The sequence below is a fragment of the Rhinolophus hipposideros genome (genome assembly GCF_964194185.1).
Source record: "Rhinolophus hipposideros genome assembly, chromosome: 20".
In the NCBI taxonomy this organism is placed as follows: domain Eukaryota; kingdom Metazoa; phylum Chordata; class Mammalia; order Chiroptera; family Rhinolophidae; genus Rhinolophus; species Rhinolophus hipposideros.
Window position 1 is genome coordinate 41,294,358 of NC_138066.1, and position 15,144 is coordinate 41,309,501.

At 38.2% G+C, this 15,144-nt stretch overlaps 1 protein-coding gene across 5 annotated transcripts in view; it reads right to left on the reverse strand.

Moving 5' to 3' along the window:
- POLG2 (DNA polymerase gamma 2, accessory subunit) overlaps positions 1-15,144 on the reverse strand; it is a 45,445-nt gene that overhangs the window by 26,900 nt on the left and 3,401 nt on the right. For 3 of the 5 annotated variants that reach the window (XR_013991829.1, XR_013991830.1, XM_081027163.1), the window contains exons 2-7: positions 14,247-14,373; positions 14,020-14,131; positions 12,687-12,860; positions 11,700-11,840; positions 9,490-9,570; positions 6,700-6,800 (exon numbers count right to left, since the gene is read on the reverse strand). Coding sequence is in view for 3 of the 5 variants with exons in the window: in XM_081027163.1 (XP_080883289.1) it covers positions 6,700-6,800; positions 9,490-9,570; positions 11,700-11,840; positions 12,687-12,860; positions 14,020-14,131; positions 14,247-14,373 (736 nt within the window). In the remaining 2 variants the exon portion in view is untranslated. Of the gene's footprint in view, positions 1-3,249; positions 5,005-6,699; positions 6,801-9,489; positions 9,571-11,699; positions 11,841-12,686; positions 12,861-14,019; positions 14,132-14,246; positions 14,374-15,144 lie in introns of those variants that run through there. The other 2 variants (XM_081027161.1, XM_081027162.1) reach the window with 2 other exon arrangements.

Sequence of the window (15,144 nt, forward strand, 5' to 3'; positions counted from 1 at the left end):
GGCGACTGCCTTCTCTCAATGCTGCTTCTCCCAAAGATGGGAAGGGGAGACTGAACCAGAGGAATGATCCGTAGGGGTTTTGTGATGCTGAAGCTCATCATTTCTGTCTTTCTTAGTTGCTGCCCTGTGGGGACACGGACTACTGCCTCACCTTTGACCCGTCCCCAGTACACACACCCAGACACAGTAACTGAGATCTCCAATCCCCCATATAAGTTTATAGCACATAAACTTACAGGTGAGAAAAATTAGACACCCAAGGATTAATAAGACCTCTAAGCATGTCTCTTTGGCCCTTCAGACATCCCGTGGGGAAGGGAGTAGCTGGAGAAGGGCAAGAGCAGGACCCTCTGAAGTGCAGGGACCAGGGCAGGAGCTCCTCTTGCTGGGTCTAAGAAGGGTGCTGCTACTTTTCTTATCCTGGCTACCGTCACTGGGCTGTTGTCAGAGGCCCAACAGGTCTCTCTGCTTCCCTTCTGCTGCTCTACATTCCATTCTCCACACTCATCTTTTCAAAGTAACAACAGGTCACTTCTCTGCTTAAACTGTCCCCTCCTGCCTCAGTGGCTTCCACTCTCCTTATGGCCCACATGACTCTTAGTGATGTGGACCCCAACCCCGTCTGACCTTCTACCCATCTCCCCTCTGCTCACCTGCTCCCGCCCCCCAGCCTGCTTTCTGTTCCTTGATCTCTCCATGCCTTTTCTCTCCTAAAGGCCTTAGACTTGCTGGTCCCTCTGTGCAGAATGGGCTGCCCCATATCTCTACACGGCTGGCTCCTTCCTATCATTCAGTCTCATGTCCTCAGAGGCTTCCCTGACTACCTGTGGAAGCACACCACGCCAGCCATGATCTAGGCACATCATCCTGTTCTAGTTCCTTGACAACACTACCTCTGTCTGAAGTTGCCTCAAACTGCCTATGCGCCTACCTGCTATTGTCTGACCCCCTCCCACCCCTCCCAGGACCTTGTCTTGTTGTTCTCCACCACATCTCCAGCACCTAGAGTCCCTGGGACTTAGGTGCTCAAAAAGTCCTTGTGAATGAACAAATAAATATATAACACATAGCACCAGGCCCAGTCTTCAGGAGAAGCACAATATCCCTGGTATTTAAATCTGAGGAATGTCTCCCGTGCTTCCTCACAGAAAGGCATAGTATAATACAGCAAACAAATGCCTTCAAGAACATTCTTAAGGCTAAATCAGCAAAGAGTTCCATAGAACAATTTCTAATAATATCCTTCAATATACACTGGTATGGTGTAATACCTAAGAAGGGTATTAGGAAAGAGAACTTTATTAAAAGTAATCGTGTTTGACAGAAGTCTGTCATAATAATACTATTTGGGTATACAGCTCTCTGATAAGATTACTAGTGGTTACTAGTGGTGTAAACATCAGAAACCATCTGTAAATTTTAAAAAATATATCTGTATGGGTCCCACATTTTAAAAAATATATAATATGGGTCCCAAATTTTAAAAAATATGGGTCCCAAATTTTAAAAAATTTAAAAAATTTAAATATGGGTCCCAAATTTTAAAAAATATATCTGTATGTCAGAGATTTAGTGGGTCTGGGTCAAATATATTTTTGAAAAGCTCCAAGGGAGATTCTGATGTGTAACCACAGTTGGGACAACTCTGACCTACACAATCTTCCAGAAACACTACTTCCCTGAGCTGCAGTGTAGACATTCTAGTTGCATGTTAAGGCATTCTACGGTCTGAGCCCAGGAATACAATCCCCTGTAAAGGCTGAGGCCCCTAAGAAGACGAGGTACCTGAATAAAGGTACCTGTGGACAGGACTGAGATTTTCTTCAGAAAAATTACTTTTAAAAATTAAACTTTTTAGACAGGGAGATAGTCATCTACAAGACAAGGAACATTAGGAGAGAGGTCTGCAACAGCCCTCAGAAACAAGCATTCTGCTGACACCTTCATTTTTGACTTCTAGCCTCTAGAACTGTGACAACAAATTTCTGTTATTTAATCCATAATCAAACAAACAAACTTTTTAGGGTCTCACAGTTATATTTAAAACTAAGTATTGAACCCCAAACTGCAAAAAAGAAATTTAAAATTTTAAGTAGGCATACAGTGTTAATATTGGTCTTGCAATTCTGAGACTGCCGTGATTCAGATGAGATAGAGCAAATAAATGAGCATGTGTGGCATGGCCTTCTAATTCTATCACCCTCAGGATTCTTGAGAATTGGGATTCTGGGCATTGGAGGAGGTCCAGATGTGTGAGAGAAGAGGTTAAGTAAAAACCCTGTAGTCCGAAAGGGGCATGGAAAGACTTTTTTGGGGGATGGAAATGTTCTATATTGTCATTGTGGTGGTGATTACACATCTCTCAAAACCTATATTTGTACAGGTCAAAATAGATCAATTTACTTTATGCAAATTATATTGCAATCAAGCTGATTAACACACACACACACACACACACACACACACACCCCTATATATTTGCTAGCTTTGAACACACAAAAAAGGCCCAGAAACCAAAATCACCTTCTAAACAATGAGCATCCCTACTACCCATAATATGGTCTCCTTGGCAAAACTCTGAAATATACAATCTCCATTATTAGATACTAGCTACCAAGCTATCAAAGACTACTCAAGTTGGGTCAAAAGGACTCGAGACCAAGTTGAAAAGGTTCCCACTGGCCAGAGGTAGGACAATTTTAGCATCAAAAAGATTAACTTTAAAGGGGACGAATCCAGCATTTATCCCAAACCTTTCTCATACCTCTCAGCAAACACTAGATGAGATGTTTTTCTCTATAAAAACATTCTAGCCAATGAATGAAAAAGGGAGATAGAATCAAAATATCATCCTTTTGCCACCTCTAGTGAATTGACTGATCTAGGCACTGATCAATGATAGCTAGCATCCCCAAAAGCAAAACAACTAGACATTACCGACTCCTGATGGGAGAACACAATAACCTATGGAATAACCCTGCCCCCAAAATTGAACTTAAAAGCTGATCAAGCCTCTTGATTCAACTGTCAATCTACAGGAACTATAGAGAGAGGAACAAGTTAAACCACACCATGGGGATGTAATAAATAAAATCCAAAGAGTGGAAAACCCCATAATAATGCAATTTCTTATGAGAGACAGAGATTGAATCTATAGGATAAAAGGGGCCCAAACCTAAAAACCAGTATCAACAGATGATTCTTATTTTGATTCTGATTCAAACGAACAACACAAATTGGAAACTGAGTGGATATCTGATATTAAATAATTGGCTTTTTAATACTTACTATGAAAATTCTCATACACAAAAATAGAGGCAGGACACAAAGAACACCCACATACCGTCACTCAGCTTCAACAACTCAGTGCTATTCTTATTTTTCATCTATAATCCACCACTTTTTTTTTTGGTTTAAACTGGAGATTTTTAAAGCAAGTCTCAGATATCATATAATTTCACTCAAAAATATTTAAGTGTCTCTATTAGATAAGGACTTTTAAAAAGAAAAGTAAAGCCATAATATCATTATCATTAAACCCAAGGAAATTGTCAATAATTCCTGAGTATCAGATAGGGTTAATTTTTTTAGGTGTGATAACGGTTAACAAAAGATCCTTAACTAAAATATTTACAAGTGAAATGATAGCTGTAATCTACTTCAAAATAATCTGGAAGGGTAATGTTGGGGAGATGAGACAAGATTGGTCATGGGTTGATGGTTGTTGGTACATGGGGTTAATTTATACTATTCTGTATGTTTGTGAAATTCTCCATGACAGCAGAAAATAACCAAAAAATAAAAACCTATCAAGTAAAGTCAAATAAGTTAGCCACTGAAACTAATAATACAAATTTGAAAAAAAAGATAAGCTAGCCAACTTTTCCAGATATTTTACACAAATGATTAGTTGGAATTTTTGTCAGGTTGGTAATGATAGTAAAATTAACACAGACATAATCACATAGAAGTTCAAGGATTTCTTATAAACATATCTATTAGAATCAGACGTGAAATACACTGTAAGAGTTAAGATGATGCCATCTAACATTTATTTTCGCTAGCTTTTCAAAAATCAATAAATGTCCTAATTTAGTTTAGTTTTAGGTTAATCTTCAGTATTTGACAATATAATGTAGCAGACTCCATGAAGATCCCTTCTTTCCCGCTAACAAAACCCACTTCAGAGAGAATAAGGCACTGCCATAGCTGTTAAGGGATAAATTGTGTCTGATCCAAATTAGTCATTATATTCTCATTCCCTTGGATAGTGATTGGCCTAGGAATGACCACGTGACCAAGTTCTGACCAATGAAATGTAAACAAGTCTTCTGATTGGGATGTCTGGGAAAGATTTACTTTCCTAATTAAAAGGGGAAGAGTCTTGGCTGGCTAGCTCTTTTCTCTTTGACTTCCTAACTAGAACGTGAACGAGAAGGCTAGAAATACAAGCAGCCAACCTTGTGACCATGAAGCAACAAGTATAAAAGATAAAAGCCAACATACTAAAGATAGTGGAACAGAAAGATAGAAAAAGCCTGCATCCCTAACTACGGAGGAAACAATTATACCAGCTCTGGACAGTCTACCCCCTAGATTTCTTGTTATGAGAAAAACAATTTTCAATTTGCTTAATCTAGTATAGGAGGATTTTTGTTTCTTGTAGCTGAACATATTCTTCATACAATGGAATACATCAAGAAATATAAATAATAAAAACGGAATCAAAAAAGCACCAAAATATCCACTTCCTAAGTGCAAAGAGGCTAAAAAAATCTAAGTTGATAGAAGACAATCAAATTAGGAAAGGCGAATATTTATTATATCAATATTAAAATCTATAAATTCTTAGCTGATGATATATACTTGGTTAAAAAGTCTTTTACTTTGGATATATGCATCATTTCCTTCATTGTGGTGTCTCTACTTCTCAGATGTATTAATCCATTCTCCAAAGTAGCTTCAGTAATCAAAACTGTGAAGAGGATACTCATTTCATCATATCTAAGAAAAAAAAGTAGTTAAACAAAATACATGTACACAAATATAAATTGTAAATTCACCCTATCACCAGCTTTAATTACTTTTGAGTCCATGCCACTTTCAAGAATCACAAAACTCAAAAGCAGGGCTTGAGAGCTATACCAAAAAAAACACCTTTTTCAAGATTCTAAATCACATTCAAAGTAAAATTTTCAGAAAGTTTCTGATTTGTAATAGCTTTAAAGTCATAAGAGAAAATAAAATCTGATAAACACTGGTTCCTCAGCATATAATTTGGGGTGATATGGATGAACCTCAGAATAACCTCAGCCTTTTGGTACTTCGATACAGTCCAAGAAAAATTAAAATCTCTTATAATGCTACTATAATAAAAATCCAGTGTACAACAAATAAATCATGCCCAAATCATGCTTAATATATAACTTTGTATGCTAATTTATAGTTTCTAGTTCAGCCACAGCTAAATATATCCACACTGGCCTTCTTTCTGTTTACCCCATCACACCATCTCATTCATGTTTCTCTTCTTTTTAAGACTCCATCAGAAATTGTCTTATTTGTTTATTTACTTGTTTATTGTCTATTCTGCCCCACTAAAATATAAGCTTCATAAAAACAGGGAACTTTTCTGCCTTATTTACTGCTGTATCAAAGTACATAAAGCATAGTAGGTGCTTAAAATATTTAGGTAAAACTATCCTGAAACAATAAAGCCATTACCACATAAAGAAAATCTATAACTTGATAATGTCCACATGACTCAAAGAATACAATTTTAGAACCTGACAGAACTGGGAAGTTCAAGTACCGCTCCTCCATTTTATATATCATAAAACAAGTTGCTTTACCCATGGAAACCTACTTTTCTTCTGACATCATCTGAAAGGTGCATTTTAAGAAGTTATTAGAGAACTGAGGAGCAAAACACAAAGCTTCACAACTTTTCACCCAAAAGATATGTATTCAACACAAAAAGCTAAAAAAAAAATAACAAAATAAACCCAAAGGAGGAAAGAATGAATTCCTTTATTTAAAAAACAAAAACAAAAACCAGAAGTTAATGAAATAGAAGAGGGTTAAGAGACACAGGGAGATGAATTATGAGAATATTTCAATAATCCAGCCAAGCTATTAATGACCTTAACTTGGGTAGCAGCAGTGAAGATGGGGAGATAAAGATATAAAATGTATTTAAGAGGCAGGCTGACAACATTTAGTGATGGAGAGTAAGGAAGAGGGAGGCGCTAAGGACAACATATCCAGGTTTCAGTCTTGAGTAGTCAGATGAACACAGGTGCCGGTCACTGAGAGAACAGTTCTGTCCTCAGAGATGAAGTTACTCAGCCTCAGAACGAACCACAACAGCAAGGAAAAGGCACTCCACTCATTTCCCTCAATCCCGACTCAATAAATGCATCCAATATATATCATTCCATCCCTCATAAACTGACACACTCAGGTATACATACTTCTGACATAACATCTTGAAGTTGCACATAGTACGTGCTTGAATATATTTGATGATTATTGTTCCCTGCTGTAGCAATTAACTAAGGGCACGTTTCTGTAGATGGGAACACTTTTGAATTATATTTTATATATAGGTATACTTAGAAGAGACTTGTTACTCTTTTAAGAAATACCATATAATCAAAAACTCTGAATAAATATAGCGAAATGGAAGACAATTCTTACTTGGAATAAAGTTGTTCCAATGAGGATTGCGCAGTTTCCAAATAACCAGGCCACACAGAAATTCCATTTTCTAGCAATTCATTAAATAGCCCTTGACAAACCTGGAAAAAAAATACAAAAACTTCAAATATGAAAGAAATAAAAGTAGCTAGAGTAATTATTTTTGTGAAACCACAAATCACTTTTTTTCAATCTTTAAAATGGACATGAATTCCTTTAATTACGTGATAATATTGTTTATAATTTACATTGTTTACTTATAAATTGTATACTTTCTCTGACAATGAAGAAATTAAGCACTGCAAAGCCAAATACTAAATGCAAATCTTCTCTGAGAAAATTTTATACCAAATATAATAATTTTTATTATCATCCTTATTATTCAAAACACAAACAAAACCAAAACAGATTTTATTAGAGAAAAACAGTAAGTCCAAGGGGCTATGTTAACTCTAAAATCACCTGAGAGTTGAGAACTGAGCCCTAGGGTTTTACTATTGTGGGGACAAAGCCCCAAAAAGCAGTTTCCAGGCTCTCGGCCTCACATAGAAAGGTGCTGGCTCGGGTAGTAAATGGCCATCAACTGTGATCAGATGGCCAGCAGCTGTGGCTAGTTGGCCGTCAGCTGTAACTCATAAGCCATTGGCCACTAATATAACTGCTGTGGCTACGCTAGCAGAGAAAGAAATGGGGGCTAGCAAGAAGATGGTGGCTGGCAAGCACGGACTGCTATTAGGCAGATTATGTAGATCCTGCTTCCTGTATCTCCAGCCCAGCCGCCAGCGAGAATATATTGGTTTGACTCCCCTATCTATGGCTCCGTGGGTGTTACTTTTTGGCCTTACCGTGTCCTGCGTTCTTATGTGGGGAGTGGGAGCTGAGACCCCGCTGGACGCCCCGCACGACAAATGGCGCAGCGAGCAGGGTCCCCCGCCCGACACTATCATGTCAGGAAGAGAAGAGTCAGTAAAGGAAACAAAGGAGAAGTCGCCAGAAAAGTATGAGGAAAACCAAGAGAGTGGTATTCCTAAAGTCAACTTAAGAAAATGCTTCAAGAAGAAAAGAATGATGCATTAGTTTCAGTGGAATGCTGGAGACAAAAGCCCCACTGGAAATAAAGAAGTAATGATGAATAAATGACAGTAAATTTACTGTTTTCTTAACAAGCCATGATGAAGCCAAACAAAGCAAAATTTTCAACAGCCTTAACAATCTAGGGCTAACACTCTAGAGCAGGATTTCTCCCATTCAGCTCGGCTGACATTAAGATGTTTACCAGCATCCCTGGTCTCCATTGGATAGGTTCTAGTAGACGCCCCCACCCTCTCATTTGTGACAAACAAAAGTATCTTCAGACAATACCAAAAATCCCCGGCAGGTAGGGGGTGCGGCAGGTAGGGGGTGCGGGTAGAGGTGTGGATGTCTGAACTACCTAGAGCACTGTTTCTCAAACTTCAGCTAGCGTCAGAAACACCTGGAGGGCTTGCCAAAACACAACTGCTCAGCCTCACTCCCAGAGTTTCTGATTCAGCAGGTCTGTGTTATTACCCAGGGAAAGACCATAGTGAAGTAAATAGGTATTGAGGTATTTATATTTTGGGGATAGATGGAATACAGATATTAATAAACCTAAGAAATTAACAGGGAAAAATCAATCTAAGTATGGGTTTTAATAAGTTATTAGTGGCCAGCAGAAAATCTGCTCTAATGAAAGGTAGAAAAGGAGAGAAAAAGCTCTAAGCATGATTAAGTGCTGAAGACATGGGGAAACGAGAACTCTCACCATTGGAGCAGCACAAGCAGGTTCAGCTGGTCTGGACAGCAATGTAGCTGATGTAGTGAAATTAAGGCTACATAGATTCATTTTACCCAGCGATCCCATCCCTATGTATATAACTGGCAAAAATTCTTGCATAGCCCAGAAAATTACATGCATACAGTTTCTGTCAAAAAAGTTAAAAAATAGAAAAAGATATACAACATACTACCCTTCTGGTAAATTAAAAACACCCAAGGCAAAAAATACGACTATATTCTCATAAACAAACAAAAACAGAACAAGGCCTGCAATTGTAATGACAAAAATCTAAGGAACAGAGGTTTTTTTTCTCCTTCAAGCAAAAAAGCCTAGGAAGTTGCACCTACCAGGGTGTTGGGGAGCCTGCCACAACCCTTGGGGGATAAAGTAGAAATTAAACTATTACCTTCTCTGTCCCTGAGCTATCCCCACCTTCCCAGACCCCTCCATAGAAGCCCCAGCAGAAAGCTGGGTGAATCTTTGTAGTGTCCTCGTACAGGGCCTGAGTCATCCAGACAGAAATGATGACTGCTGAAGGGATCTCTGGAAAGCAACTAAAACCACCCCCCTGGCTTTTCTCAAGAGTATTTAGACCAGATAGATTAGAAAAATAAAAATAAGATTATAGATCTAGAACCTGTACTTATACCAGCAAGTCTCAAAATCTTAACTTAAAAAGGGAAAGGGGCAAAAAATAACTCACCAGACATCTGTACAAATATTTTAATTACCAAAACTACGCATACTCACTAAAAAAAATACAACTACGGCCATGGCATTGACAGCAAAATCCACTGAATTGTATTCATTTTCGTTAATATACTATACTTCGAATTATCTATAATTAACCATGGTATTTATCCACAGTTCATTACTTTGTTACCATTTTTTAAAAGCAAATGAATAAAAATAAAATCGAAATGGCAAGCTACTCATTTACTTGGAATAATGGTTATAATTCAAATCATGACATTAAAACTCATTTAACCCACCTGTCTCAGTTCCACTGTTGGGCCTCTTCCCATATCCAAAGCAACTTTAATAGGGGCTAAACAAGGGTGAAGTTTAAGTACCTAAAGCAATTGAAAAAGAGGGTGGGGGGAGGACAATACATCTTATTTAAATATAATACAAGCACTAACAAACATGGAGCTTCTTAAACGGTTAAAATTTTCTGTGTGAAAATGGAAGCTAGCTGAGGTCATTAAAAAAAAATCATGTAATGATGTATTCAGCTGTCTATATGCAGCTGGCTCATGGATTTCTTCACTTAGATGTTCTGCAGAAATAAGTTCATTTGATATTCTCCCATTTTCTGACAGCTCCATTTCCCTCAGTCAAAATGCTCCTTCCTGGCGTCACTGCCTTCCCCACCTAGCTAGGGAACATGTGGCTTATCACTGGGACTTTCTCTTAACAAAACCCACAACTCTTCTTATTCATTCATCCATTCAACATTTGAATGGCTGCTTGATGCCAGAAACAGTTCTAGATGCTGGGGACAAAAATCACTGTCCCTCATGATGGGGAGAAAGAGATTTTAACAAAATAAATAAGAATATATTTGAAGATAGTAAATGCTAAAAAAAAAGGGGGGGGCGGGGAGATAGGAAGTGCTGGCAAGGGATGGGTTGTGGGAGGGCTGTTTGCAGTTTTCAATAAATGGCAAGAGGAGGTCTCCTCTCTGAGGTGACATATGAGCAAAGACTTGAAAGGAGGTTGAGGAACAAGACACGTGGATGGGAAGGAAGAGCGTTCCAGGCAAAAGGGAGAACAAAGGACAAGGCTCTGGGCTAGGAGCATGCCTGGCATGTTCCAGAAACAGCAAGGTGGTCTTTGCTGCTGGTGCCGGCTGAGTGAAGTAGAGAACAGTAGGTGGAGGTCAAAGAGGAAATAGTTTGATAAAACATTTTCGGGGCTTTGGCTTTTCCTCTGAGTAAAATAAGGAGCTTACTGGAGTCTTTTAAGCAGAGGAGCAAAGTAACATGTACCTTCCAAAGGACCATTTAGTGGGGGGAAGAGGGAATGATGGTGGCTTAATCACCAACCTCATCAGAGTGGAAGGAATAGAGGTGGCAAGAAATGGTCAGATTCAGGATATATTTTGAAGCTCGAGTCAAACAGGTTTGGTGATGGTTTGGATGCGGGGCACGACAAAGAAATGATCCCCCTTGTTTGTTTGCTATACGCACCCTATAAATCCCAATCTTCAGAACAGTTCTGATTTTCTGAACTTTCTGATTAATCTGACTTTCTCTATGGTCATATCAGGCTAAATGAGCACTGCACAATAAATCACTTAACTGTGCAGAATGGTGCTACAAACTCATGGTTTCCAATCCCAGATGAATACTCAACATGTTAAAACTTTTGATTTGGGGCTCCCTTTTACATTCAAGGGGAATATGACTGTTCTAAACTCTTGCCACTTAAACCCACATTTTAAGCTAATAATTTTGCCTCCTAATTCCCTAAGAAAATACAGGGTATGAGTAAAACTTCCTTCAAAGGCCGACCAGCCACAGTAGCCTACTTATATCTACACCATCATTTCTTCCCTCCCTGCTGTTTCAAATACTAACTCCTTTTCAAGACAAATCCCCCGCTAGTGCTCTTGATTCTGTCTTGATCCCTCCTATTTCTTCAAAAATTTACTCCATTACTCATTTCTCACCTTCAGCTTCAACCCTTCCTCTCTCTGGATTTTGAGCCCCTCCAAAGAACTGTTTTTCCTAAAATAAGCCTTTCCCTTGACCCAGGTCCATATCTAGTTTCTCCGATCCAGTGGTCAGCCACTTGGGCTCAGACCAAAAGCAGAGAGGTCAATACCACAAGTCTTGCTGCTCTGTCTTATTTAAACCCACTTAACACTCAGCTTCTGATGCAAATGGAAGCTATCAATTGAAAGGCTCAGAGGCTAAGAATCAGAAATAGCTGCCTGGCTCCCCAGGATCAAACAGAAACGCGTTTGGGATTACCCAATAGAGATGTCTTGTTCAATTCTATGAGAACCTGTTTATTATTCATGTGGCCAGATTTAAAAAAAAAAACAAAAACCTGAAAGATACTTAAATTACTTGCACTAAAAGAAATTTATTATTCAGAGTTTATGTTAGAAACCAAGCACACTAATATTAAAAAAGGGGGAGGGAGGAAATAATTTTTTACTTTCCCAAGTCTACCACGGAAATATCAAAAGCACCTTTCTATGAAGATTTTTCTTTCTTGTAAAGGAGTTCTCCGTCAGCTGGAAAGAATCGTAGAGGTAAGCCAGCATACCTCGGTCTAGATCTCCATTTACAGATAAAACAGAAGGAACCACATTCTTTCGTCCATCTCGGCCCTTCACAGAAAAGTAGAACAAAAATAAAGGATCGTTTAGCAGAACTATCTCTTAAAATGACTTATAGAATCAGAATACAAACTGATCAATAAATCTAGAAGGAATGATAAAATTAATTTTTAAAAAATCACCATTTGGTAATGCTCATGGTAATAACGGAGTTGGGCAAGAATCATCAATGAATGCCGCAACCGGTAGGTCAAAATTTGGTGAGAAACAAGTTATTTACGTAAAGTATCTGCCCACAAAAGGCTTATTAATTACTCATTAATTAATAATAAGTGCTAAATACTTATCAACTTTACATTGTAGAAACCTAATAGCACCCTCTTAAACAAGTGATAAAAGTTAACATCATATCATATGCCTCCTGATACAATGCATTGAGAAGAGGGCAGCACCATTTCTGTGACTGTGGAAACATGGAAGAAACTCAAACCAAGGAACATTCTACAAAGTAACTAGCCTGTACACTTCAAAAATGTCAAGGTCATGAAAGACAAGAAAAGATAAAAGGAATTGTTCATTTGAAGGAGACTAAAGATACATGACATTACATGAAATAGGTGATCCTAGATTGGCTCCTGGACCTATAAAAATCACGTGGGAATAACCCACTACATTTGAAGGGATCGATGGACTAGATGGTAATAATAGATTACTATTACTTTCCTGATTTGAATCGTTGCATTGTGGTAATGCAGGTAGATGCCCTTGCACTTGAGAAACATACTGAAGTATTAAGAGGTCATGGTGCACCATGTCTGCGGCTTATTTTCAAATGGTTGAGAAATGATCACAGAGAATCTAGGTGCAGGATATATAGAAGCTCAAAGTAAAACATACATATAATTGAGACACATTTCCAGGATACATGTGTAAAAGTTCACGATCTTCCAGATTCCACAGGGTTTCTATTGGCTCCTTTCCCCAGGGAAAATTGTAGTAAAGTTTGTTTCCTTTTCGTCCCTCTTCATCCTGACAATCACTGCTGCTGAAGTTAGATGGGCTCACGGCAAACTGCAAAAGACAGTCTGTCTTATTAACGTAAAATAACTGTTAAAAAGTCTTGAGACTTTTTATGCAGCAACTGAATGAAAATAGTCAACTCCCAAATAAAAACTGCAGTTTAATTAAATATGAGTGAATGTATTGCTAAAAATACTGTTTGAGCAGCCTGAAAAAACTTGAGAAAAACAAGGGTCTTTTTTTTGCGGTCAATTAGCAAGAGGGGAAGGTAACCAAGAACTAAGTGGGATGAAGAAGAAAGTATTGGGCTGGCCCGGTGGCTCAGGTTGTTGGAGCACCATGTTCCGAATGCCGAGGTTGCTGGTTCGATTCCCTCATGGGCTAGCGAGCTGCGCCCTCTACAAATGAGATTATGAACAACAGACAGCGTGAGAGGCCATGAGCTGACGACCAAGGACTGACGACCGACTGCCTCAGCAGCGGAAAGTGCAAGGCTCATAATACCAGCATGGGTCAGGGAGCTGTGTCCTACACAACCGTTGAGAAACAACGGCTTGAGAGGGGCGAGTGGGGAGCAGAAAGAAGGAGGAAAAAAAAAAGAAAGTTTGTCCCTAAAGACGTGGAGAAAGTTCAGGGGGGAAAAAAAAGGAAAGTATACTATACTCATCATTCCTATCCTTGTGAAAAGCTTGATTATTTGTGATTATTCCACTTAGTTCAGGTGGGTATTCGGGGATTTTAAGAGTTGGAGAAAGATAAGACAATGGAGAGACAAAATGCTTACTTCAACTCTTTTCCCTTCAGCATATACTAAAACTTGATTACAAATTACAGAACCATAGGACTAATAAGGAGAATTCATGGAGGTAGGAAGCAAATGTTAAAGCTGTAAGAGTGGGCAAGGGTCAAACTCTACACCATCCAGGAATGCCAGATGAAGGAATTGAACTTTACCTTGAATATAAAGGCTTATCAGCAAAGGCTTCTGAGCAAGAGCGGTATCAACAAATGTCTTTACCAAGTAACTTTGTTATATGGCAACAACAAAAATCATTGCCAAGAGTTTTTTATTTGTACTTGTTGATTTAACATAGTTGTCTCTTATAACATAGCTACATCGAAGAAAATTTCATTTAGTATAAGTATTACCGCTGACACGTTAAGATGTTTTACTTACTCACTATTAAGCTAAGGGTGATTATTGTAGTACCTTTCTCCACCACAGGAGCCGATGACGTAACCAGAAATCAAGCCACTGGCTGGCAGTTCTTGCGGAAGTAAACCACACCAGTGAAGCTTCAGTCTTCTCACCGATTCTTTGGCTATAAGAAATATCAGAGTTACTTACTTGAAAATTATATAATCTGTCTCAAAGTGAAAATGACTGGTTCTTGACTATTTAAATACAAGGCCAAATTATTTGCCATTGTTCTGTACCTTTTAACACCGTCAGGTGTCTGCTTAGTATCAGAAACAGGATGAAAACACACTCCAATCTGAGCAAGGCCATAAGGTAGCTTCTTGTTTACCAGATCCAGGCAATGAACATAGCGCTCCAAGGCACCTGTCAAAAGATAAATCAATCATCAGACAAATCTCTTCTATAAACCCAAATCACTTTCGTCAATTTATAGACAAATTAATAATAATAATGCTAACACAGCAGTACAAGTACCATGGAGCTATTAAGGTAGATCTTAATCACCACTGAATTTTAGGTAGTTTCCTCCCAACCTTTCAGTTTGAAGATTTTCCAAATCTACAAGAAAAATTGAAAGAATAGTACAATAAACACCTGTAAACCCTACACATTGATTCACCAATCATCAACATTTTGCCACATTTGTTTCTTTTTGTTCACCCCAAAAACATTTCAGCATGCATCTCCTAAAATTAAAAATATTCTCTGTATACCATTATTACACCATAAAATTAATCATAATACCATAATTTCATCTAACATATGGTCGATATTCTATTTTCTCCACTTGTCACCCAAAATGTTATTTATTGCTGTTCTCTTTCTCCCTAATTAAGGTTCATGCACTGTATTTTGATGAGGTCTCTAATCTTTGAATCTAGAACACTTCCCCTGACTCGTCTCTAACTTTGCTTTTAATGACATTAACTTTTGATTTGAGTCCAGGCCAATCATAGATTATCTCACATCAGAGATTTGTCTGATTGCTTCCTTATGATTTAATTTGGGTTAATCATTTTTAGCAGGAATAAATACTACATAGTTGATATTATGTCTTATTGCATCCTAATAGGAGAAACACAGTATCAGATTATCCCACTATCAATGAAACAAATTTGACTTCCTGATTAAGGT